Source organism: Saccopteryx leptura, chromosome 6 (genome assembly GCF_036850995.1).
Source record: "Saccopteryx leptura isolate mSacLep1 chromosome 6, mSacLep1_pri_phased_curated, whole genome shotgun sequence".
NCBI lineage: Eukaryota > Metazoa > Chordata > Mammalia > Chiroptera > Emballonuridae > Saccopteryx > Saccopteryx leptura.
The window spans coordinates 165,472,399-165,499,303 of record NC_089508.1 but is presented as its reverse complement, the minus strand read 5'-3'; the positions used below and the strand labels follow the sequence as shown (position 1 = coordinate 165,499,303).

Below are 26,905 nucleotides of genomic sequence, written 5' to 3'. Positions count from 1 at the left end.
ACCATCTTAAGATCACGCGTTCCCGGAAGGGTTTGGGGGCTTGCAAAGCGACAGGGACTATTCTGAAGACAGTTTATAGGCGTCTCTGGCTTAGGGGCTCAGCAGCGGTTAGAGGTTCACATGTTCATGAAGGATAAGATTTAGACTTTAGGTCCTCTCCTCCTCTCACAAATTTAAATGACTGTTCTGGAAACAATATATTCCCCCCTGCCTCTCCCATCCCCCCACGATGTTTCCCCCTTAGTCACCCTGATCCTTGGTTAGTTATAAAACAGAAAGGCTGCTCTCTCCATTCCTGCTCACGCCCTTCATTTTGTCTCGCTGGGTAACGACTGCTGAAATAAGTTACCTTGAACAAGAAGGAAAGGGTGAAGGGAAGAAAGTACTAGATCTCTTTCCTGTTGGGTCATTTGGCCCTGGACAAGTGTTTATAAGCAAGGTGCAGTGTCTCAAAGATCTGGATTCAGATCCTGGCTCCATCAGTTACAGGCTTTGTGAGCCTGGACAATTAATTCTCTGGGCCCCAGTCTTCTCATCTGTGAAACAGACATCATCATAGCAACCTCAGAGGGTGCTAAAGCGAGATGAACACAGGTTCTCCCGTTAGTGCTTATGGACCACAGTCATCAAAGCATCAGCGTTCTAGACTAAGTTCTTTCTCACCTTTCCACACTTGTGCTCTGGCAGCGAAGGCCTGAGGGGCACTCAGTTACTGATCACTGCCCTGATCAACAGTCATGCTTGGGCTCAACTCCAGTCAGCCTGGGTCCCAGACCTGTACTAATGTCTTTAATGGCTCTGAGCTACACTCAGGTTTACCAGAAATACATAAATTAAGTAATTATGGCTGGCACAAACCAGGGCCGAGAAAGGCCAGGCTGAAGAGCACAGTAGAAAACTGCCTTTCCCAGCTGCTCTGGGCCTGCCTGAGGCTGGGCCAGTGGGCCCTCCTCCACCAAGGGGGAAGCATTACTGGACCTGACGAGAAAGCAGTTGATTCGTTAGGAGTTGCCCCCACCCCCAGCTGCTTTCTCTCTCTTTTTAACAATAAAGTAGAAGCAAGGTTTTTAAACTCTCCCTCCAGAGAGGAGGCAGGTGATCTAGATCCTGCAGCAAGTGATCTTTTCTTCATCTTGGATGAATCTCCCAAACTATTCCTGGACCAGCAAATTCCCTGTATGGTTAGGCCTCTGCGGCGGGAGGAGCCAACGACCTGTCTTTACAGGAAACTTTCTTCTTCTCCATTCAAGTGTGGAGTGGCTGGTGACAGGAACGGCTTCTGTCCTGCTTTGCTGGTCCTGACAGGACAACCAAGGGACAAAGTCAGCTCAGCAGCTGTTCTTCAGGGGTGGAGCGTTCTTGGGGTGACAGCTTAAATGCTGGCTCCTCCTTGGGGCAGGCTTTGACCCCCCACAGCCTCCCAGCGCTCTGAATGTCTCCTTCACAGTTCTCAGCTCCCACTGAGACTCAGGGAGAGGAGAGAGTCTTATAGCAGACTCAGACAGGTGTCTTTTGGTGGCACAGACTAAGGGTGTCATTTCAAAATGGGACTTCACGAGCGTCAAGTTAAGAAATATCTTCCTCTCTCCTATGGGCTCAAATCCTGGGTTTTAACCTGAAAGGGATCCATGGTGATAATGAGCTCATCTGACAAGCTATCTCCTCTGCTCTGTCTCCCAGCAATTAAGAACAATTTACATAAATATTGAACTCAAACTGCACTTCCATGTTTAAGAATCAGTATTACAGTGACTCTTGCATTGAAAGTGTGAAACGATCGAGGACAGTAAAAATTTGTCATAGCAAAAGGGTGGCCATAGCAAAAGGTTGAGAGGAGCTTAAATGTCCATCACCAGGAGACATGTGAAATAAATAACTATAGTCCCGCCTGACCAGGCTGTGGCGCAGTGGATAAAGCGTCGGACTGGGATGTAGAGGACCCAGGTTCGAGACCCCGAGGTCACCAGTTTGAGCCCAGGCTCATCTGGTTTGAGCAAAGCTCACCAGTGTGGACCCAAGGTCGCTGGCTTAAGCAAGGGGTTACTCGGTCTGCTAAAGGCCCATGGTCAAGGCACATATGAGAAAGCAATCAATGAACAACTAAGGTGTCGCAACGAAAAACTGATTGATGCTTCTCATCTCTCTTCGTTCCTGTCTGTCTGTCCCTATCTATCCCTCTCTCCGTCTCTGTAAAAAAACAAACAAAAAACTATAGTCCCGTGTGATGTGGTTGTATGTAGCCATTAAAAAGACTGAGAGAGGCAGGTCTCCATGTATTTACTGATAAAGAAAAATCCCCAGAATATCAAATTTAAAAAAGCAAGACGCAGAATAATGTTTAGTGTGCTACCATTTGTTTAAAAACTAGTATATACGTAAATGCCTGTGTTACATGGGTTGCATTGTGTTGTCCCATAATTCATATGTTGAAGTCCTAACCCCAAGTACCTTAGCGTGTGACCTCACTTGGAGACCAGGCAATCAAATTAAAATAAAGTTATTAGGTTGAGCCCTAATTAATATGACTAATGTCCTCCTAGAAAGGGAAATGTGGACACAGACATGCACACACAAAGAATGCTATGTGAACACAAAGGCAGAAGTTGGAATGAAGATCCTACAGGCCAAGCAATGCCAAAGGTTGCCAGTAAAGCACCGGAAGCCAGGAGCCAGACATGGGACAGATTCTCCCTCACAGCCCTCAGGAGACCTTGACCTCAGACTTGCAGCCTTCAGCAGCCCTAAGAAACTAATACCACCTCTAACTGTGTGATTTTACACACACACACACACACACACACACACACACACATACACACACACACACACACACACACACCCCAAGCCTGATGATACACACACACACACACATACACACACACACACACACACTCACACCCCAAGCCTGATGATATGGGTTTCCTTCAGGGAAATGAGCTGAAGAACTGAGCTTCCTTTCATACCCTTTTAATTTTGTACTTCCCCCTTTCCCCTCTAAATAAATCATTACATGTACAAACAGATTAAGGTAGCCTTCTGGAGACTACGCTCCTCACCCAGAACACAGTCATATCTTCCCAATCTAACCTAGAGTATCAGCGTGCTCCAGCCTCTGGTGCCACGTCTGAGCAGCTGTGAGGGGTCGCTTCTGGGAGTCCTGTCTTGACAATGATGCCGAGGCTTCCACTGGGCTCGAGGAGAGTTCATCAATCAATTAGAAAGTCTGCAAGGTGCAGGAGGGGACCCAGGGGCAGGGGCTACAAACATCCGCCAATCCTGACCTACTCCACTAGTGGCACAGGGCAGGACTTTCAGGTTAGTTTAGGAGTACAGAGGATAGCATGCAAGTAATGTCCATCTTCCTGCAATAGGGAGCCCCATTATTCTGGAGATCTGCTAGAGTCTATGGGTCAGGCAGGTGGCTCCAGAACATGTGATATGATGACTCAGCTCATGCCTGAATCTGGGCCAACTGTGTGTGTGAAGAAATCCCTTTTCCTTTCTGGAGTAAACGGGCAGATGGATAGTCACTACATGAGTCACGAAGCCTGAGGTTCCAAATGGCTGTGCAGATGGAGAAAAATGAGATCCCATGCAGGAGGCTCCTATCTCCCCAAACCGTGGGGTCTGACCCCTGCATGTCCTGCACCTGCCGGAATGCACGTGTTCCAAGAGACAGTCTGAACCCTCATGGCAGAGGGGCATGGAGACTTGGCCCGATCATGGCTACTGCCAGGACCTTGGCCACCTTCCAAAGTAGGAATGATCAGAAACTTGGAACAAAACTCAACATGGAAGAAATTAGAATGAGGGCTTTTAAGTGCCAGGGTCAGTCTAACCCTGCTTCTAAATATCACACAAAACCATGACCACGTGTGGAAATCAACACCTTAGGCGTCAGCATTTTATTCTGTTCACAGTGGTTTTCTACTTAGTGGATCCTCTCTCGGGGTGATAATAGCTAAAGTCCTTTAACAAGATCAGCCCTTTCTCTGATCTCAAAAGGAATTCAATTTCCCCAGCCAGCAAATCCAGAAGACAGGTTTTTTTGTTGTTTTTTTTTTATGGCAGACATCACCTCAGAGATCTTCTGAGAAGACAGGGAAATGAGAAAGACAAGTTAAAAAAAAAAAGAATACAAATTCAACTGAAAGAACTTTGAGATAAAGGTGAATTTGGAGCCTTAAACTCCACCAGTCTCAGAATCAACATTCTAGGATGAGGCAAGATTGTAAAACTATAGCATAGAGCAGTGCATCTAGCACACAGTGGTACTCTGTATACAGATGTGTCATAGACGTCCTTCCCTGAAGACTCCCATGTCCATTGCTGGGAGCACAGACGTGAACAGTGCAGAATCCTTAGTCTGGAAGAACATAAATGTTGACCTAGAAACAACCACACAAAAGACTCGTGAGTTATACTAGCAAAGACACAGAAAACATGCCCTGGGAGTGTAGAAGAGGGACACAGGGAGACTTCCTTTCCAGAGAAGGTGTCATTAGTGCTGAGTTTGAAGGGTAAGTAGAACTCCTCCAGGTCAAAAAGGGAGAAAGGAGAGCCCAGACAGAGGAACTACCTTGTTCAAAGGCCCACCAGTGGAGAAGTCAGGAGCAGTCCAGAAACCAGTGAGCAGTCTGGAATACCAGAGGGTGGGGTGGGCAAGGTGAAGTGGGAGGGGTGGGCTGGGCCTTGCAGGGCAGCTCAAGAGTCCACACTCCATCCCTGAGGCACTGGGGAGCCAGCGCATGCTTCAGCACGGTGGGAGAGTAATGGCAACTCCTGAGTCAGAGGGAACTTTCCCCTTCATGTGAAGAGCGAACAAGAGTGGAGGGAGGTGGTGGGAGGGAGATTAGTGAGGAGGCCACTGGAACAGTCCACCTGATAGATCACAAAGCCCGGAATGTCAACGTGTGAGGCCAGGAAGGGAAGTATCAGCTCTGTGAGTGATTTGGGATTTGGAATGAAAGCCCTTCCTTAAAGGTAGGGGTTGGGGGAGGATGATTTTGAGGTTTCTGACTTGTCTGGTGACATCACTCAAAACAGAGGATGAAGAAGGAAGGGGCAAGGTGTTGTTTTGGTCATGGTGAGTCTGATATGCCTGTGGGTCATCTAGCTGGAGATGTACAACAGACAGGCAAAACTATGGGTGTGGAGCTTGGGAAGGACCAGTCTGATGGAATATCTTTCTTATGACACATCCCTGTGAAGCTTCCATTCCGTGGGTTTGGCTGAGGCCAGTGTGGACAGACTGGTGGGGGAGGTGCTGTTCTGAGATCCTGGGTGGAGTCTAGCAGTCCGAGTAGCAAGGCAGCTTTCCTCCCCGACCTCTGTGTAGGGACCAGAATTTGCACAGGCTCGCGTGTCTGGCAGAAGGTAAAAGTGAAAACTCAATCCACAGCGCTGAGCCTAGCATTGAAGTTCCGTCTTCAGCCACAGATATTCCAGGCAAGCTGCTAATGCAGGGAGAATTCCTGCAGAATCACAGGAGTCTCAAGAGCCCCAGGGCTAAGCTAGCAAACGGAAACGAGGAGGGAGAGGAGGCCGCTGCCCTCCCAGGAACCCAGGAGGAACTGGCATCAGGGGACAATCACACGTAAAAGCAGTTGGCTGGCCAGGACAGGTAAAGGAAAATGAGAGACTTTCCCAGCATACTTTAATAGAATTGTTCCAGTTCGAGATAATTTCAGAATAACATCATAATAACGTCATTTTACAACTGAAGTTGTTTTAGGGCAGTGGTCCCCAACCCCTTGGCCGCGGACCGGTACCGGTCTGTGGGCCATTTGGTACAGGTCCACAGAAAGAATAAATAACTTACATTATTTCCGTTTTATTTATATTTAAGTCTGAATGATGTTTTATTTTTAAAAAATGACCAGATTTCCTCTGTTACATCCATCTAAGACTCACTCTTGACGCTTGTCTCAGTAACATGATACATTTATCCGTCCCACCCTAAAGGCTGGTCCGAGAAAATATTTTCTGACATTAAACTGTTCCGTGGCCCAAAAAAGGTTGGGGACCACTGTTTTAGGGCATAAACCTCCTTCATTCACACTAACTTTTTTACTCAACACCATCCCTAAGAGTGTGGTTCTGTATTACAGTTATTATCCCCATTTTATGGATGAGGAAAATTGGGGCAAAAAGCTTAAATGGCCTGCCCCAAATTGCCTATCTGGCAAGTGGTGTATCTGGGATTTGGAAGCAGTCTGTCTGACTCCAGAGGCTGCCTCTTAACCGCAGAGCCACAGGCTCCCTGGCACGTGTGTATAATTGATTTGCTTGATGGCACTCTGTATTGCTAAAAGCACTCTCTTATATTTAATGTCCTCTAAATTGACAGCGATAGGGCGAAGACCAAACCCTTAACTGAAATGGCTTTCCACGCAGTTCTCTGGGGCTGGAAGGCAGCCCCAATATCTGGTACAACAGAGTCCCTCCCACGGGAGCCTAAGGAGCAGTGTCCCAGTGAACTGCACTGGCCTCCACCTTACAAAGGATGCACTTCAGAAAGCCTATGTTTCCTACAAGACCACACGTGGACCCCAATCCCTGGGCCACAGCTGCTGAGGGGAGCTGAACCGTAGTGAATTACAGAGGCAGGTGGAGAGTTACATCTTGTACTGTACAACCAGAACATGTGAATCTTCATGCTAGTCTTCTACTCATTTTCCTTTTGGCTTTTGTACTATTATATTATTGACGTAACAATAGGAACAGCTATCAGTTACTCAGTATATGTAGAATACTCTTTTTTTTTTAATCTTACTTTCAGACTTACAGAAAAGTTGCTAAAATAGTAAAAACTCCTGGGCTGCCACATCTCAAATGATAGCATTTACTATGTTTACACTATCTATCAACCTACAAATCTATTTTCTTCAACCATTTAAATGTTATATATCTGATACCCGGTACCCCTAAATAACAATTTAAAATGTTATAGATCTGACACCCTGTACCCCTAAATATTTGCTAAAAGCTCATGTCTCTCAAAACCATAATGCAATCACCTAAATCACAACATTAACACTGATGTAATACAGTTATCTAACCTATCAACCTTACTCTGATTTTCCCAATTGTCCTATAATGTCCTTTCTAGCCAAAGAAAACCCATGATCATGTGTTACATTCACGTGATGTGTCCCTGCACATCTGGAATGGTTCCTGAATTGTTCTTTCTGTTTCACGGCACTGACATTATTTAAGCAAACTGCCCAGTTTAATTTGTAGAACAACCCTGAGCTTGGTTTGTCTTTCTCGTGGTAAGATTCAAGTTTTGCACTTTTTAGGAATGCCACAAGAAGACATGATGAGTTCTCAGTGGCTCATAGAGGTGCATGCAGGGAGGATTAATATTGTTGAAATGACCAAACTTGAGTATATTTCTTTCTTAAAGCCTGCCTAAAAATCTTGCCCATCAAAAGACCAGGAATAGCCAAAGCAATGTTGAGAAAGTACAAAGTTGGAGGTATCATGTTCCCTAATTTCAAAATATACTATGAGCTATATATAACACCAAAACAGCATGATACTGGCCCCAAAACAGCCACAGAGATCAATGGAACAGAATAGAGAGCCCGGCAATAAACCCACACTTATAAAGCCAACTAATCTATAACAAAGGAGGCAAAAATATACAATAAAGAAATAACAGTCTCTTCAGCAAATTGTACTGGAAAAATATGAAATTATACCATATATCAATATAAAACCGTATACAAAAATAAATTCAAAATAAATTAAAATTTTAAATGTCATACCCGAAACCATAAAAGTCCTAAAAGAAAACATAGGTAATAAACTATTTCACATTAGTCAGAGGAATATCTTTTGGGGTATGGCCCCTTAAGCAAAGGAAACAAAAGCAAAAATAAACAAATGGGACTTCATCAAACTAAAAGCTTCTGCACAGCAAGGAAACCATCAGCAAAACAAAAGGACAACCCACTGAACAGAAAATATTTTCAAATGACATATCTGATAAAGGGTGGATATCTAAAATATATAAAAACCACATATAACTCAAAAACAACAAAAAACAATCCAATCAAAATGGGCAGAGAGCATGAATAGACATTTCTCTAAATAAGATATACAAATGGCCAACAGACATATGATAAGATGTTCAATATTACTAATCATCAGGGAAATGCAAATCAAAACCACAAGGAGATATCACCTTACACCAGACAGAAGGACTATTATCAAAAAGTCTACAAATGACATGAGTTGGCGTGGATGTGGAGAAAAGGGAACCCTTATGGACTGTTGGTGGGAATGCAGATTGGTGCAGCCACTATAGGATCTTCAGTATGAAGATTCCTCAAAAAGCTCAAAATATATCTACCATACGACCCAGCAATTCCACTTCTAGGCATTTATCTGAAGAAAACAAAAACACTAATTTGAAAAGATATATGCATTCTATGTTCATTGCAACATTATTTATAATAGCCAAGATATGGAAATGACTTAGGTGTGTCCATTGATAGATGAATGGATAAAAAAGATGGGAGATACTATGTATCAGAATGTCCAGGATGGGGCAAAAGCAGGTTTACAGTCCCAAGTAGTTTCATATAAAAAATAATACAATAATTAATAAACAATAACACAAGAACAAAATCTCAGTTTCATGTACTCACAACTGTGAGCCTACTTTTGCCCCAGCCTGTCTGCCCCATCAGAATATTATGCAGCAATAAAAAAGCATGATATTTTGCCTTTTGCAATAACATAGATGGACCTTGAGAGCATTACACTCAGTGAAATAAGTCAGACAGAGAGAGACAAAAACCATAGTTTCACTTATATGTAGAATCTAGAGAAAAGACAAACAAAAACAGACTTATAGAAACAGAGACCAAAGGGATAGCTGCCGGAGGGGAGGAGTTGGGGGATGGGTGAAATGGTGAATGGGAAAATAGTCAGTAATATTGTGATAAGTTTGCATGACAGAAAATTATGAGAAATAGCGGGGAAATCACACTGTGAGGTATAAAAATATTGACTTGCTATAGTGTACACCTGAAATGAATATAATTAATATAATATTGTATACTACTATACTTAAAATTTGAAAATTGCTAAGTGCCTAATAAGCACAAAATAAAATCTTTAAATAATTAAAAGAAAAAAAAAGAAGGGACATGCTGCAGTTAGTCCTACTCAAAGGTATTGTCTACTGCAGCGGTTCTCAACCTGTGGGTCGCGACCCCGGCGGGGTCGCCTAAAGCCATCGGAAAACACATAATGCATATCAGGTATTTACATTCCGAATCATAACTGTAGCAAAATTACAGTTATGAAGTAGCCACCAAAATTATTTTTTGGTTTGGGGTCACCGCAACATGAGGAACTGAATTGCGGGGTCACAGCATTAGAAAGGTTGAGAACCACTGGTCTACTGGGTTTCTCCATTGAAAAGTTACTATTTTACCCCTTGTGATGAATAAGATTCTTGTGAGGAGATTGAGACTATGCAAGCATCCTGTGGATGATTCTCAACTAACTCATATATTATTATGGTTGCCAAATGGTAATATTCTAGTTCAGTTACTCCTTCTACAATTATGTGTTGGCCTTCAGTATAAGGAAGAACTTTCTTGTGTGCCTCACATGGGCATGGGCTCATGAATTCTTACTTTACTCAGTTTGTTAGAACTCTTTACTATCATTATTTTGTTAATCAAATAGTCCCAGATAGCACCAGGTACCTTAGGTAAGTTATTTCATTTAAATCTCAAACAACTCACTATAGTGGGCATTATGATTATTCTATGTTGCAGACAAAGAAACTGATGTCCAGACAGATTAATTTTCACAACACTTAATTTGTAGAATCTCCAAACTTCTTGTGCCGAACACTTGAGATATGCAAACATATAATGTATTCCCCCCCTGCCCAAGCTCCTGATGTCCCTGCCATATAGGAATTACCCCCCCCCCACCACCACTTTAAGATGAGAAAATAGGGCTCAGAGAGGTTAAGTAACAATTTACCAAGCCTGTGATGAGAAGTCAGAGTCCTCTTTGAAATTCCCTGTTGTTTTCAGCAGACCACTCTAAGATGATGTTCCTTTTTGCAGAGGGGATACTTAAGCACCCGGTCTTTTTGCCATTCATTCAATTCTATTCAGGACAAAGAAAGAGAAAGGAAAACCATGGCTCTTTTTAATTGACAGCCTATATTTCTAACAGTCTTTGCTTTGGCTAAAAGCTACCCTGTTTCCTTTTCTTTTTTTTTTTTTTAAGTGAGAAAAGGGGAGATAGTGAGATGGGTTCTCATATGCGCCCAGGGAACCACCTGGCAACCCCATCTTGGGCCAATGCTTGAACCAACCTAACTATTTTTAGTGCCTGAGGCTAATGTGCTCAGACCAACCAAGCTATCCTCAGCATCTCAAACCAATTAAGTCAACTGGCTGCAAGAAGTGAAGAGAGAGAGAAAGGGGAGAAGGAAGGGGAGAGAAGCAGATGGTTACTTCTTGTGTGCCCTGACTGGGAATCCAAACCTGGGATGTCCATACGCTGGGCTAACGCTCTATCCACTGAAGCCAACTGGCGAGGCCCTCAACTACCCTGATTCTAATCAGCACCATAGCTAGGAAATGGTAGAGATTTAAATCTTGACAGAATCCTTGATGTTCTTGAAAGAGTTCATGGCAAAAGAATAACTGAAAATATAATCTCTCGAAATGAATGTGTTCATTCCAGGATTTAAAAGGAAACTAGTGAGGTCTTTCATCATATTCTCATCACCTTCTAATTTACTGTCTATGTAAATATGGATTTCTCCATTACCATGCCTGTGTTAATCATGGGACAGTGAATAAACTTATTCATGAATTTGTGAGCCAAGGAAAGTTAATAATAACTACATAAACAGAACGAAGAAAATTTCTACGTTTAATTGGAAAGGAAATGTGTGTATTAAGGCATCAATGATGTTCAGTTTTGACCTTGGGTGACCTCAAAATGAGATTTGAGGACCACTGGCTTTACAATCACCCCAGGCACCCATTATAAACACAGAGTCTGGGGCCATGTCCCAGACTGACCAAACCTGAATGCTTCAGTTTTAACACACTTCCCAGAGGCTCCTGATGATCACTGACAAGGGAATGGATGTGCTGGGGCCTCTGACCAAGCCTGCTTGCTGTGGGCTCATAAGAATGCTGGCTTTATGCTGGCCACATCAGCCTTTGGGCCACTTGACCTTTGCCTTGTCTCGTACCCACAGCAATCACCAAGGGGAGGGACGTGTAATTTGCCTGTCCCACTGTCCCTGGGAATGAGCCCGCCGGGCTCTCCTCTCCGCCCTCCCACAGGAAGTGAGCAGCAGAGGGAATTCATCATCCCCCAAGTATTCACACGTACAGGATCTGTACATAGTTCTTGGAAGTCCCGGGCAAAGTTCTGAGAAGCTTCTCTGAAAGGGTGGGTGGGGGGAGCCCTACCCCTTTCTAGGCTCTGGTTAAAACCAGTGCAAACAAACAAAAGCCAGCTGCTGATTCACAAAGCCAAGTACTGCCTGTGCTTAGGAAAGCTTCCTTGATCCCCAGCCCACGATCACCGTGACGTTACTGACTTAACTCCAAGCAGGGTACCTACAGTCTCTAACTCTACGCCCCTGCCCTCACTGAGGCTGAAACCAGTCTAGGCTGTCAATGCAACCCACTGCAGCTGTCACCTGGCACGTCAGCTCCCATGCAGACTGAGCAGTGGTGTGCTGGTCAAGATCTAACCGCCAGCTCTTTGGGGAGGGCTGATTTGCAGCACTTGTTGATTTCAGTAGCGTCAATACTCCCACTACAGCCAGCTTCAAAGTACCAGCAGTCTAACAACTGAATCAAGATTTCTGTATATTTAGCAATCAGCTTTTGTGAGCTTGGATAAGCCCCAGCAAGCCTATTCCTAAGATTCACCAGCTTTAGCTGGGGCTTGTGCAGGGAGGGGTAGAAGTGGGGCACAGCTTGGTAGGCCAGAGGGTGTACCGGGCTGAGCTAGATGGTCCTCTCAGGCCTCAGAGAAGAGGAAATCCCTGTTCCTGGCTCTCCAGAGGTCTACCTTCCTCCCTAGCATCTGAGCACAGCAACATGGTGGAAGGCTGGAGATTTTTCACAGACCTCAGGATGCTCAAGTTTGCCCTAGAAAGCCATCTGGTAAACCCAATGAAAAATTACTTCAAGGGGGCAGAGGAAGTAGAAAGGAGTCATTTCCTCTTGGCCCTCCTGCACCACCAGTTGTACGGATGTGTTTCAAGGGCAATGGGTGATGTTAACAATAAAAAGAGACTAGCTTAGTCTGTGGATTTAGTGGTCAGCCCAACTCATGCCAGTTTCTAAAGCCAGCCTTCCTAACCCTGGCTGGAGAGGGAGGTGGGCACAAGATGCACACACTGCCCTCTCTCCTGGGGTAAAGAAATCTCAGAGGGATTCCTAGTCCAAAAGCTCCAGCCTGAAAAAAAGCCCAGATGTTATAAACCCTGTATCACTATGTGACCTTGGGCCACTCATTTAGCTGCCAGAACCTCCGGTTTTCCCTTGCCAATTGAGGCCCATCATGGTTCTGTTCTGCAAGGAACAGAAGCTGTTCAAACTGGCCCAAACACAACCAAGTGTCAACTGTAAGAATGTAGGCATCACTTGGGATTCTAGAACAGGGCATCAAGTATATCCAGGCACTCTAGGAAAATATAAAGCTGTTCAGGATCGAGGCAGCTTTTCTCTCTTTTTGTTCCCATTTGGTCTCTTCTTCCTGTACCAATATCGTTCCTCTGAAGACAGGCCTCCTTGAGTGTTTAAACTTGTACCCAGCATAACAGGGCTACCAGTCATAGCTTGACACCATCAGCTCTCATTTCATACATTCATTTCTAAGGGCAACTTTCCTTAGCGTTCAAACTCATCACAGTGAAAATCTGATTGGCCCTATATCATGTGTTTAAGCCAACCCATGAAGAGTCTAGGGACACTGAATTCTGATGGCCTCTTGCTTAGGTGTCTGCCCATGTGTAGTCAGTCCTCTTGGCCATGACTGGAGAAGCATGTGGAGAGAAAGCCATGACATGCAGGGTCCGACCACCCTTGGTGCCTCCCAGGACCAGTAAGCTGAACACACTAATGGCTAGGAGACAGATTAATAAACATGTCGAGATTGCCAACTCTTCACAAAGTAGTCAAGCAATCCATGTTGTAACACTATTATCACTGATTTTTGAAGACAGTACATTTTATAAAGTCTGTTGTCATTTCATTTCATTGCAACAACCTTAGAAGGTAAGCATCCTTAGATCCATTTTAAAGATGAGGAAACGGATACTCTGAGAAGATAAGTGATTACCCCAAGGTCCCACAGTTGGGAAACAGCAGAACCAGACTTAATGTTAGGTTTTCTGACTCGAAGCCCAGTTTTGTTGTTTGTTTTCCTGGCAAAGGGTCATGGAGACAATCAGGTGGGTGACAGGACCCTGCAGGAACTGCTCTGCAGCTTTATCTAGAGCACAGGACTTCAAGGGCCAGTGAAGAACTCAACTCAAACTGTTTTGAGTAAAATGAGCATTTATTGGCTTGACAAAAGCTCAGGTGGCATGTCAGGGAGCAGTGCTATTCCTTGTCACTCTTGAAACCGCTTTAAGGAGTCCCAGTTCTCAGGCCAGCTTCCCCTCCCAGGAGAGAGGATGCCCACCAGCACTCCTCGTGGCTTCAAATCCAGAAAGTCTCTCATCACAACAGTCTACAAAATCCAGAAATTAGTTCTCCTGAGACTTCACGGGGTCCCAGGCCTATTCCTGAACCAACCAATCACAGGCTGGGTGACTTGATGATCTCTCAGGCCTGGCCGGGGTCACAGGGGCACCATGGGAACCAGGGTCCATGTTCGCCCACCCAAAGCCATGGAACCTGAGAGTAGGGAAGATGGCTCCCCAGAGAACTGGGGTGCTGCTGTCAGAAGAAGGGTAGCAGCTGCTAACCAGGCAAAAACGACAGCTATTGCCCTTGGGCGGGAAGAGCAAACAGCGTTTGTGCCCGAGTTAACCCTGGGGGCACCAGTGGGAGACAGCACCTAGCACGGGGGTGTGGACCTAGCAGGTGCCCAATAAATACTAATGATGGAAGAAACGTGCATTCAAATTGCTGTGGGGAGGTGAAGAGCTGGGGCCTCCGGGCAGGGTGCTAAAGGAACACTGGAGGAGAGGCGCTAGGGCCATGGCGGCGGGTGCTGCTGTTGCAGGCCGCAGGAACTTCTTTTTTATTTTGTATTTTTCTGAAGTTGGAAACGGGGAGGCAGTCAGACAGACTCCCGCATGCGCCCGACCGGGATCCACCAGGCACGCCCACCAGGGGGCGATGCTCTGCCCATCTGGGGCATCGCTCTGTTGCGACCAGAGCCATCCTAGCACCTGAGGCAGAGGCCATGGAGCCATCCTCAGCGCCCGGACCATCTTTGCTCCAATGGAGCCTTGGCTGCGCCAAGGGAAAAGAGAGACAGAGAGGAAGGAGAGGGGGAGGGGTGGAGAAGCAGATGGGTGACTCTCCTGTGTGCCCTGGCCGGGAATCAAACCCGGGTCTCCTGCATGCCAGGCTGACGCTCTACCACTGAGCCAACCAGCCAGGGCCAGGCCGCGGGAACTTCTGAAGGCTTTTTGATCAGGGTGGTTCCACGGACAAAATTTGAAAGAGAAAAAAAACTTGAAAAAGTTTCAGTGACATACTTAAAATGGACAAACACAGGTGGATCAATCCTGGAATGCGTTCACTGAAAGAAAAGCATTATCCTTTGTGGGCCAGGAGGACCACTGGGCCTGTGAAGGTTTTCCCAGAAGATCTGGAATCCCTTTATCTCAAAGTCCTTGAGACAAGAAAACTGTGAGAAGATGGCGAGGGGTGAGCGGCAGTCGGTGTCTGAGTCTGACTGGAGACCCACCCCCTCTGGGGCCCCCAACTATGTGATCCCGCCCAAATGAAGGTGAAGGTCTGAACTTGGTGACACTGGAGTTTCTCAGACTCACATTCGTGGGACAGCTGAACAGGTCTGGGTGCGGCCCCCAGGGTGTGTGAACATCTTTTCCAAATGAGGAGCGCTCTGTGCCATCCAGTTTCCACGCCGTGATGAAGCATGATTTAGTGCCGTTGGGTTACAGCTGACTGGGGGCCCTTTGTGAGAATTCCAGGACGCAGTGTCTCAACACTAGTGTACCCCCGGGATGGGCCAGGTCACCAAGGGACAGCTTGAATCACCTGGGGTTGGAGTCTTATTCAGAGGGCTCTGAATGACACAGTCCCGCCCTATTCTTACGAGGTCCTGTCATAGCCTTTTCTGGTCCCAAATGGAGAACAAATGTTGGAATTTTACAACTAAGTCGTGCTTGCTGAGTTCAGGCTCTGGGGCTTCTCTTTCAGTGAACTCATTCCAGGATTGATCCACCTGTGTTTGTCCATTTTATGTTGCAATTAATATTGCTGCTTGCTCTCTGAAGCAACTTTTCCAAGAGGTATACTATGAACATCTCAATAAGTCCTCAACATAAGGTATGAGGGCCCTAGGATAAAGACAAGTGGCAGACAGAGCTTATGCTAATAAGTCCTTTGAGGGAGGGAGGAGCAGCACCCCCTGCTGTGTCCCGTATACCCTGCCCCTGCTCCAGGACCAAGCCCTGGCACCGCTTATCTAACTAGGTCCTGTGCCCATTCCTGAACCAACCAATCACATTGGCTGGGCGGACCTGATGCCCTCACAGGCCAGAGCAGGGCACAGCTATACCACTGGATCAAGACTTGCTGCCAGCCCACCCAAACCCATGGGACCTGGAGGTAGGAGGGGGGAGCTCCCTGAAGAAAAACCAAATGTTACCAGAAGGGGGACTGGATGCCAAACAGACAAAAACAACAAATGTTCCCCTGGGGCGAGGGAAGTGAAGGGAGTATGAGGGCTGGGCTTCTGAGGCCTTCCCCAGAGTAGGGACAGTATGGGAGTTGAGCGTAAGCTCTGGTGTCAGCCTGCTGGGGTTGAATACATCCTGTTACTTATTAGCTCAGTGACTACGAACAAATTACCCCACCTAATACAGTCCTTGGCTTCTTCACCTGCAGAATAGGTGACAGTGTCTGCTGCATGGGGTTGATTTGTGGATTAAATGAGACTATCGTTGTCCATTAGTACAATGCAAGTGCTGCCTGAGACTCACTTCATTACTGTCATCTGCCATACTGAGTTCAGCCCCCCCTCCCCCCCACTGTGGGACACCGGGGTGAGTCTCACTGTGGAAGCCGATCTGAGTAGAAGTCAGAGGCTTTCTGTACCATACAACTGCTCGTGTTGAGTTCTCATGCTCTCTTCTCTAGCTCTGACTTATTCAAATCTCACTAAGCTGGAGGGGTGGGGTAAAGGGTCTCTATTTTTGAGCATTAGCACATTAGGCTAGAAACACTGACTCTCCCACAAGAAGACACATGCTCATGGGATTTCCCTGACAATCCCCTAAGAGCCTGAAGGTCCGACCTTGGCAGCTGGATCAGGGTGAGGAGAGGGATCGTTTTCAAATTGTTAAATTTTTAATGATTTGCACATTACATATTTCCAGCCAGCAAAACATGGCTGGGCCCTCTACTGGGCCCTCAAGGATGATGGGACTGGCCAAAGATTGCAGCTGCAGTCCCTGGGGCTGCCGGCAAAACCAGGAATGTCTGCACAGAGCTCCAGAAACAGGGAACTCTTCACCCAAGACGAGTGAGCAAAGGGCTCCTAAGTGGAAAGATTTTAATCAAAACCTTTCCTGCTCTTACTCCAGCCACAGCAAAACCAAAGCTTAGTGTTTGCCAGAGATTACGCTTTCTGAAGGGCTCACTGCTGAAAAGGGCATAATGAGGTGGTTGACATGGCTTATGAGGGAGGAGGCTGATGTGGGGGATAGACAAACCAAGTTAAATACGGAAGGAAAAACTTCCAGACAATTAAAATGTGTTTATGCATTTATGTAAAATCATGTCTATATCTATGAATAAATAAATAAAATGCTAGGGGCATGTAGCCTATAGAAGCTGGAACGTTAGTGTCACTACTTCCTAGCTTGTGTGACCTCCCTGACCCTCAGTTTCCTCATCTATAAAATGAGGCTCATTATAGTACGTCATTCATGTGTTCAAGATTGAGTTGCTACGTGTCAAGTAGTGTCTGGTACCTAGTAAAAAAGTAGTAAGTGTTAGCTGCTATTTGTTGGTCACTGAGAAAAACAGAAGCCTAAAGGCTAAGGTGTGTGTGAGGGGTGAGGGTACACAGTTTACAATTCTCTAGAAGCCCTTAGTTCCTCAAGCTCCAATCACACTGAACTCACCTTGCTCTTGCTCCTCTTCACACCTGTAGTCCGTGCTCTCCTCATGCCTGGCACACTTTTCTATTTGTGTAAGTGCCAAACTCCTCTCTGTTTTTCAAGAACCACCTCCACTGTCACTTCCGTGGTGACGCTTTCTGTGGTACCACCTCCCCAACAGAAAGGCTCACGCTTCCTCAGAGCCCAACACTCCCCGCTAGCACGTGGCAGATGCTGTTTTATTTTATTTTATTATTTTATTTTATTTTAGATGCTGTTTCTTAAGTACTGGCTTATCACCGAGGCCGACGTGAGCTGCTGGAGGACAGAGACCGGCACACGGCAAGTGGTCAAGAAGTGCCGGCCAAATGGGAACAAAACGGAAGGCAATTGCTCTGAAAAGATGATGGCCAGTTGTTCTCTGCTCTAAGGAAGAACAGAGGGGAAACGGACTTAAGCTGCATCATGGGAAACTTCAGTTAAACACGAAGAATTCCCTTCATGACAGTGTTAGATACCAGACCAAGTTCCCATGGGACAGTGTGGAATTTCCTTTAAGGGTCCTTTAAAAAAGGAATTTATTTTCATTTTTATTTTGGGGGTGATTCTGATGAGGGCTTGCTTACTTAAAGACAGGTCCCTGACCTGGTGTAAAGTTTATAAAGTGACCCATAAGTAATTCAGGTGGCAGCAAAGGGTCTCTTGGCTCTTGGTCAACCCGTTATGGGAAGGCTTCCTGCGCCAGCGCCAGTGAGGAGGCTGGGAAAGAACGCGGCGGTGTGCGCCTAGCGCGCGGGGTGGGCGTCTCCGTCCACCAGCCTGAACCCCCGCACGTGACCAAGTGGAGCGGTCTGCAAGGGTAACAGTCACCGTGGGTTCAAGTGCCCACATCTAAAGACGCCCCATTTCTTTCTTGCAACCGGCACTTTCGAGTAAAACAGGAAAGGAAGGAGTGGAGCCGACAGCGGCGCTTTACCTGACTTCTTCCGCTATGGAGCACGCGCCGTGTGCCAGGTCCTGGGCGGGGCGCTGGGCAGGGATGAGTCAACAAAGCCTAGTCTCTGTCCTCACTGAGCTGTTTGTTGGGAGAAAAACAGGCACCAAACACTCTATGAAACATAATGAATTAATTGTTGGTAGAAAGCACTATGAGGGGGCAAAATGACGTGATGAGGAGAAAAGGCGGGAAGAGAAAGACGGCCACCCTTTCTTGTCATTTGTTCGCCTCAGTCAATACAGGCAAGGCAAGGCAAGGGCTGTCCCATTTCTTTTTCACAGATAAAGGTTCAGAAAAGGCAGATAAACGGTAAAAATTAAAAGGAAAAAAAAAATCTGATAACCTACCACAAAATGCCAAGGACATACTACCCGGATTCAAGCAAAAACTTAACTTTAGGGTGGGCACAAGGCCTAGAGGACAAAATGTGACCCGTTCACTACAGAAAGGACCCATGAACTTAAGACTGGACTCATTTGCTGGTTGGACTTGGGAAAGCATATTAGCTACCTGGGTTTTAGCACACAGAGGCTGGGCCTGGCCTCCTGGGGTCCGTTACACAACAGTACGGGGACACAGTGGGAGAGAAGGCGCTAAGTGCTGTGGGGTACAGTGGGTTGACGTTTTGACCATTTCAACCTAAAACCTTCCCGCTTTGGTCTCCGCTGCCTGATGCTGCCTGGGTAACAGAGTGGCATGCTGGAGGAGGAGCCCTGGTCCGGCAGGCCGCTCCCTCTGCCACGCCAGGAGCCTCACACGTCCTCAGCGGTCACTCCTGCCTTGGTGAGAGGCTCGCTTGGCTGATGTACAGCCTGAACTCAGGCAATCCGGACTTCCCAGCATAGTTAATTACTTGCAGCTTAGCTTAGTGCTGTTGAAAGCAGGGCAAGCCAAAGACATGGACACATGAGGGTAGGAGAGATGTGTATCTGAGAAGAAGTTGAGAAAGATTGAGAAAAGACAGAATTAAAGCTCTGATTTGATTTTCAAGAGTGAACCTGTTTGGGGGGGGTCTGAGAAAATCTTTCATCTACCTAATTTCAAGTGTCAATCAAATCCATTTCTAACCAAGGTGCTTGTATGGCCAATCATTAAGCCAGAACAAACAAGTGAAAAATGCCAAACAAATCACAAGATGTGACACAATCAGAGCTCTGCTCAAGTGGCTGTTAAAAGCAAAATGAAAATGGAAACAAACAAACAAACAAATAAACCCAAAAGCTTTTTCTGTTAAAAAGACATGAATGTCAACATAATTGGGAAGTCTGTTGGAAAGGCCAAGACATAATATACAAATACATACCATCTATTTCATTCTCCACGTGATGGGCATCAGATACATGGGCCACGTAGAGGTACCTTGTGACCTCACATGTGTGTGGGGCTTATAGCCACCCCCCAAAAAACCAGGCCTCAAGGGTGAGTCCCTCTCCTGTTTCCCCAGGACAAAGTTCTGGAGTCAGAAGCTTCTCCCTTAATTCTCAGAGCCCTGGCCGCCTCTGCCCTCTCCTTCTTGATCCTCTGCTCTCACTGCAGACACCGGGAGCTAACTGGAATCCTGGGCTCCAGGCTCTATCTCAGAGTGAAGCTGGAAGGGACAGGATGGACGAAGACTGAATAATATGAGTTGGCCTGGGACTCATGTTACAAGTCACTGATTTGCAAACGCGTGGGACGTGCCCAGCTGTGTGGTCAGGCTGCCTGTGTTCTGGCTCTCAGATTATTCCATACCATGTGAATGAAGTTCCAGAGAATGGCTGATTAGAATATCAAAATTAGGAAGAATAAAACAATATGTATCCACCCCTCCTCAGGTTCACTAGTATTTGACCTCTTCCTAAACGAAACCGAAGTTCCTCAGAGCACGTCAGATATCAGCACCAAAGCTGTCACCTGGGACTGCAGGAGCCCAGACAGGTGACTTTTGATTGTGGTCTTCGCTGATTTGAAGATATATTAAAATACACATGGCAAAACTTTATCAGAAACTTAAGAAACAGACATCAAATGGAAAAGTCATTTAATTCAAAAATCATACTTCCACTTGTTTTATAGAGATTGTCACGTAAACCAACCACAGGTAAGGAAGCCAAGTTTCAGAGGCCAGTAAACAGAAACTGTATTTTCTTTATAGATATGCTTATTGACACAAAAGTACATTTTTTTAAAGCTTGAACACCGCAAAACTGTTTCACTAATAATAAGAAAAAAGCTCTATTCTAATCACAAATTACTTTTTAATTAAAGAATTGGATTCTACACACCAGTCAATATTCAATACTGAACTGAAGTTTAAAACAGTGCATTCTTGATGATTTAAAAAAACATTAAAGTGCCATTTTTAAGTACTTTATTGATATTATATCACACAGCACTTTATAATATAATCAAAGGTAGTTCAAATTCTGAATTAAACATGCAAATATTTTCTTCTCCAAAATATGGACAAAATGTCTTTTAGAGTGCTTCTGAACACTAGCCTAGTATTAGCTATTATACATTTATAAGTTTGATCTTTGCTCAACATGACTTTTAATAAGTTAATATGGAATATAGCTATAGACAGTAACCATTTGATAAATATGAAAAGTTTCAAAATGGCACTTAATTTACATCTCTGATCACTTTGATAGTCAACAGTCTCTCTTGCTTCTTGAATTCTCAACCTGCAAACCTTCAAGGCTGTCAAGGCTCAGCTGCGGCCAGCTTATGCGGGTTTCTATATGTGTCTGTAATTTTACACATGTCCATGTGCACTGTACATACACATACACAAACACATACTTGTACATATAGACTTTAGAATCGTCAGATGAAGCACTTCTCACAGTACAAGGCTGACCTGGCATCTGGACACCCAGGGAGGCTGCCTGCAGGTCTGGACCACTCGCACTAAGCGGTTGCTGAAGAATGGCGTAGGGCGTCTTCACCGCTCCAGGTAATTCCGACGTTTTGACGATCAATACTCTGATTCTTACTACACTATAGAGAATTCTGACAGAACAGAGATTGCTCCCCATGCATGGGTCTAGGACTATGCCGAGCCTTTGCTCTCTAAAGCATTCCACCTTGAAAGATGTTTCCCTCTCACAGTGTCCCATAAAACTTTTGTGAAAATATTACTTGTGAACTTCTTTGTGATAGGGGTTTCCTTCCTCTCTTAAGAACTGTTTGTCCCTCTTTAAAAAGAAAATCCAAAGTTCTTCAGTATGGTTCACCTTTTTCCTTCTCTCTGCTCTTAGCATTACTTTATCTCCAATACTTTCCCTCCAAGAACACAAGTGCTTCCACTAGAAGACCACATTGCAGCAAGGACTGGCCCTGAATGATGTCTGGGTTTGCTACAGGGTCTCTCTCTCTGCTCTGGGAAGCTGTTTGGTTAGACAAGTACTGTAGATGTCAAAAGGAACAAAAGCTCATTATTACTTGTTGGAGTGTTGTCACAGGCATGCTGTCGGTTTGTGCAAGGCTCACCGCTCTGCTGCTGCTCTCACTGGGGTGCTACCATTAGAGAAGTGGCTCAGCACCCGGCAGACCAGAGTGGTTGCCAAACACATCTGAGCACAAGATACATTTTTTAAACGCCAGCACAGGGTGTGTCAGAGGACACCTAGTGAACTTAACAGAGATGTGGGGCAGGGTTGTCTAGGTAATTGATGACTGGCAAATGTGCCAGACATGATCGATAACTCCCAAGATAGGATACCTAGGACACTCCTTTTAAAGTCAGATAGCTAAGAGGCTGTTTGGTTTCTTCAGTGCTGGCTACATATTTGGGTAATATGGTTGCTCCCAAGACATTCAGTACCAGGGAACCTGTAGGTGCCAGGATGAGCACTGTTGTATCTGGCAGTGCTGTGTCTGTAATTATGGCTGGTCCAGATTTGATTCTGGAAACAGAAGCCAGAGGATGGAAAGGTGCCAACGGACAGTCATGAGTAGGTGACCAAGTTATCATCAGCCGATTGTTTCTGTCTCCCTATCTCTCCATCACGGACGTTTCTGGAGTCACTGTGGTCAACAGAACTTGTGGTGAGACTGGGGTTGCTGTTTTCAGGAGACGCAAATGCCATTGGAGGCCTTTCATTTGAGTAATGGCACACTCAACCGTGGAGTCCTGTCAAACGCTCGAAATGGATTGTCACTAGCGTGACTGTCCTGCTAACACCAGTCTACCAATACTTGATTGCTCATTTTCTCTTTGTCTCAAACAAAAACAAAACATACAGACAAAAACAAAACAAAACCCCTCAGCAAGAGATTGTGAATTAGAATGATGTGAAGAAGACAGTTTGGTCTAACAGAAGAAAACACATAATGGCTGTCAAAATACTAAAACAGTAACCTAAAATCAGGTTCCAAAGATAGGATACCAAGAAAGGTGGTACCACACAGGGTCTACCCCCTATATGCTTACTTTTGAAAAGAGAAGAGACTATCATCAGTCTTGCGTGAATCAAGAATGTACTTGCCTGGTTCAGGGGTCTGAAACTAGCTGTCTCCTAGTGACTTGGCATTTTGTAGACTCTGTAAGTACCTGAAGCACTGAGACTGATCTTCATACTCAAAGAAGATTCAGGCTCTGCACACCAAGCAGTTCCCAGGGCCTCACCGAAGAAATGAGCCCCCTGGGAAAGCCCAGGGATCTTGGTCAACAGTCTTCCACTCTGATACTTAGTTCACTCCCCTAACCTGTCCTAAAGTTCCCTATTCAAGCAGAGCGAGTTAGAGATAGGGGGCAGAGATAGTGGGGAGGGTAAAACCTATTTTTAGTCTCCCACATCCTTCCTATTTGTTGGCTTGTATTCTGAGCAGTTTCGCCAGTTCTGTAGCAAATGGGGAGGCAGTAAGCCTGGCTGGGGAAGGAAACAGAGCAGCCATCTGTCACAGGCCCAGCATGGCCACAGGGACGCTGGGAAGGGATCTACCTAAAAATTCCCATTGGCAGTAGCTCCATTTCCCTCTGGCTTCAAATCAGGCCAAGTGAGGAGGGAGGGACATGCTTCCAAGTGGTCAAGCTGGGCCAATTGTCCACAGGTATGTTTCAGCGAGGGACTCCCCATGCCAGGGCCTGTGCCTTCTGCTCCTCCACGTTAGCTCTAGTTATGGTTCCAGGGGGATGGTGACATATAAAACTGTCATGTGTGCTAAGAGCGTTATGTTGCACTCCTCCTACTTGGAAAGCATGGTGGTAGTGCGCTTGTTGCCTCAGGCCCCGTGGGAAAGGTCCCATGCTGTTCAAAGTCCACAGGGAGTAGGTGCAGCCTGCTCCTATGTTCCCTTTCTTCTGGGGTTTTCAATGACAGCTTTCCTGAGTCCCATCTGGGTCTTGTCTAGTCTTAACCCTTGTTCCCTGGTCCCAGCAGTAGTGTCTGGATTGCTGCTGGGTGAGCTCCTGGACGACAGCTGTGTAATCCTTCAGCTCATGAACTGAGTCACAGTGACCAACTCCTGTTAACATGAAAACCACCTCGAAAGCTCTAACCGCACCATCCCCATTCCTTCTTGGAGTTTTCCCCTCGTTTGGGGCTCCAGGAACTCTGAGATGCGTAGGGAGGCCACGCGCATGGTCAGGAGAAGACACTGCAGCCCACTGAGAATGGACGATCCTAAGAAGTGAGATTTTCTTAGAGCTCGGACACACACAACATTTGCAAACTGGCGTGGCCTCATTCAAAAGGTCCAAGAAGATGTGCAGAAGAGTTATATATAAGGAGTCAGCAATTATCTTATTTCCATCTGTCCTGATAACTTGGGGTACCAAGAAATACACCTGAGAAGAAAAATGAAAAAAACAACAACAAACCTACAAAAAAAACCCCTAAGCCCTGGCCCCACCTATTTATATCCTGAGCTCCATCTCACTACTGAGTAGGAGTTCTTGGATTCTTTGTCTGAAGATGCCCTTCCCATCTCCAAATCCAAAGCCCAAGGAATGCTCAAACCCACATCTGGATAAACAAGACTGAACACCATCAGTGTGGTATGCCCCCCAACAAGAGCCAGCAGAGTGCGTGCAGAAATATCTTCTCCTTCTTCAAGGCCAGAGAGGGATGACCTTGCCTCTCTTCAACCTCACTTCCTGTCTCTCCCTCTTGCACACACTTGTTCAGCAATCAAAGCTTAAATATGTGGAGCAACTAGCTTCAAAAATATAAAATATAAAACTTTGCCATATAGTATTTCAAATCACTCTATTTACAAGTTTATCTTAAAAAAAAAAAAGTAAAAGATACAGTAATTCAACACAATTCAAGTTTTTTCTTTTCTTCTTTAAACTTCCCCAAGGAGGAATTCCAGATGCAGGAAGAACCCTGGAGCGCGGCAAGCCTGGCGCCTGACAGTCCATCCATTCGGAGTTTGTCTGCCCAGAGTCACTCTTGCAAGGACATTCAAACGTGGAAGATTCTGGGGACTCCGTCCTGTGGAGGCCAGGTGAGTCTGCAATGTACAGGCTGAAGTGCCCCACCGAGCACAGACTTCCAGAGGACCCGGCCCCTTGGGGACCAGGAAGCTGTCTTTTTCAGAGGGCCCATCACACCTTCCACGCCTCAAGCTGGTGGTGTCCTCCTAAATCACAATGGCTTATGATATTCATCTCATGTCTCAAAAGCCTGAGAAACAATTCCCTTTTTTTCTGAGTGGCAGTGAACATACATGTCCTTTTAAACTGTAGGCCATAGGACTAGCCTAGGAATCAGCCTGGAAAACCACCGGGACACCAGTGCTCAGCAGCCCGGGGCACTGCCAGGGGTGGCCAGTGGTGGGCTAGGGCCGGCAAGGGCAGGGGAAAAGACAGGTAAACCGGAGGCCATTGAGGAATGAATGAGTCAGGAGAGGGAGGGTGGCACCCAGCGAGAGGCAGCACATCGCCCTCTAGAAAGCAAACATCAGTTGCATGGAAGAACAGAAATATTAAGCCTGTATGTAACTTAATCTCAAGAGGTTACTCGAGTTTGCTCCAAATATATCCTGATGCTGCTGAAATAAATCAAAAGGAAACAGTTCCCAGCTGCTATTCTGTCTGCCCTAAGCAGACCACTCTAATTTCTTGATCTTCTGTTTCAAGTTATCAAAAACCATTCAAAAGACTGCCCAAAACGGGGGAGAAAAAATATGCAAAGAGTGTGCATTATTGTTTTGGTTTGGTTTTAGACTAGGTTGGGTTGCCATGGCTACGAGGTGATGGCAGCCCTGGGTGGCAGAGAAGTTTCCAGCTTGGGGGGAAAAGAACATGGGGGGTGTGTGTTCCCTCGCATGAGAAGACTGGACTGAATTCTGCTGATGCTGGGCCAACAGCTGTTTTAGAGATGGTGAGAGACTGGATCTTATGTAAACAGTGCTGTAAGCCCGTCCATCCTGCATGCAAACCAACAGGCCCAGCTGCCTGTAGCAGTGTGGGTCTCAAGTATGTAGAGGTGGGTAGGGTGCCTACTGTAAACAAAAGCAATGGGCCCAGCCTGGATCTCAGAGCCATTTTCCAGCCTTGCTGCTCTGGAGGACTACTTAGGTCTTACTTCCGTTATTAGAAGGCTGGGAGTTTGGGTGACTGTTGAAACAAAATGAGTGCTCCCCATGCAGGGTGCTGAGTGAGAGAAATGGCTTTGCAAGCCTTTCTCTCAGTTATCAAAATCAAATGGCCTCCCCTGCTGATTTACTTCTGTTTGTTGCAATGTCACTACATGTCAGCTGAGATGATCATGCAGATGGGTGACACCAAAGTTCACAGAAACACTCGTGTTGGCAGGTAGCAGCAGAGTTGGTCACCCTGCATTTCTCAGCGGCAAAGAGAAATGACACTGGCCTCAGCAGTTGTCGTGGATACCATGGAAAGCTCAGCAGTTCTGCTGGGGCCCACGGTTAGAGGAACTCCACGTAGTTCTCCGGGATGAGGCCAGTCTTTCCGTTCAGAGTCCCCTCCAACCAGCCAGGCTCCTGAGACGGGTGAACTGCAACAGGAAGGGGGGAGAGAGTGAGAAGAGGTGACGTTACAGATAGGGCAGGAGGTGGATGTGTGCTGCGCACGCACATGTGTACGTGTGGAGGAAGTTTGGAGAATGAGTGCAATTGCTCAGGAAGTTACATAATGCTAGGATTTGTTTTAACCAGAGCTTCTGAACCTTTTGTGGAATATAAGCCTTCTGATAAAGGCTATTCTGAACTTTCTTCACAGAAAACAGACACAGACATTAAAAATTCTGCATACGATTTTTTGGGTTTCACAGACTTTCTGAAGGTTCTGGTTTAAACTATAAAGAAGATTTTAGGTTAGAGGTCATAGTTATGGTGCTCCATCTGTATGTTTATCTATGTATCCATCTGTCCATCCATCCATCCATCATTCCACCCACCCATGTGCCCATCTACCTGACCAATTTTTACTATGACCCAAACGGAGTGCCCACAGGAAGAGTGCTAAGAACTAACCTTTAAAGACAACTAGCTCCTAATCATGTATTTTACTTGTCTTCTAATCCTTACCTTCTGCTTCTAATTTCCTTATGAATTCCCTCTGTGGATTTTTTTGTCTGATTTTGTTTTTGTTTTTTGCACTTTATAGGCTTTGAAAAGCCCTCTCTCTCTGT

At 45.8% G+C, this 26,905-nt stretch overlaps 1 protein-coding gene across 1 annotated transcript in view; it reads right to left on the bottom strand.

Annotated features, from left to right (window-relative positions):
• Nucleotides 1-20,323: 20,323 nt before the first annotated feature.
• The window catches only part of ARHGAP26 (Rho GTPase activating protein 26), a 462,432-nt gene continuing 455,850 nt past the window's right edge, over nucleotides 20,324-26,905 (bottom strand). The window contains 1 exon segment of the mRNA XM_066344335.1: nucleotides 20,324-26,269. Within this exon segment, the coding sequence (XP_066200432.1) occupies nucleotides 26,181-26,269 (89 nt within the window). The 3' untranslated portion in view covers nucleotides 20,324-26,180.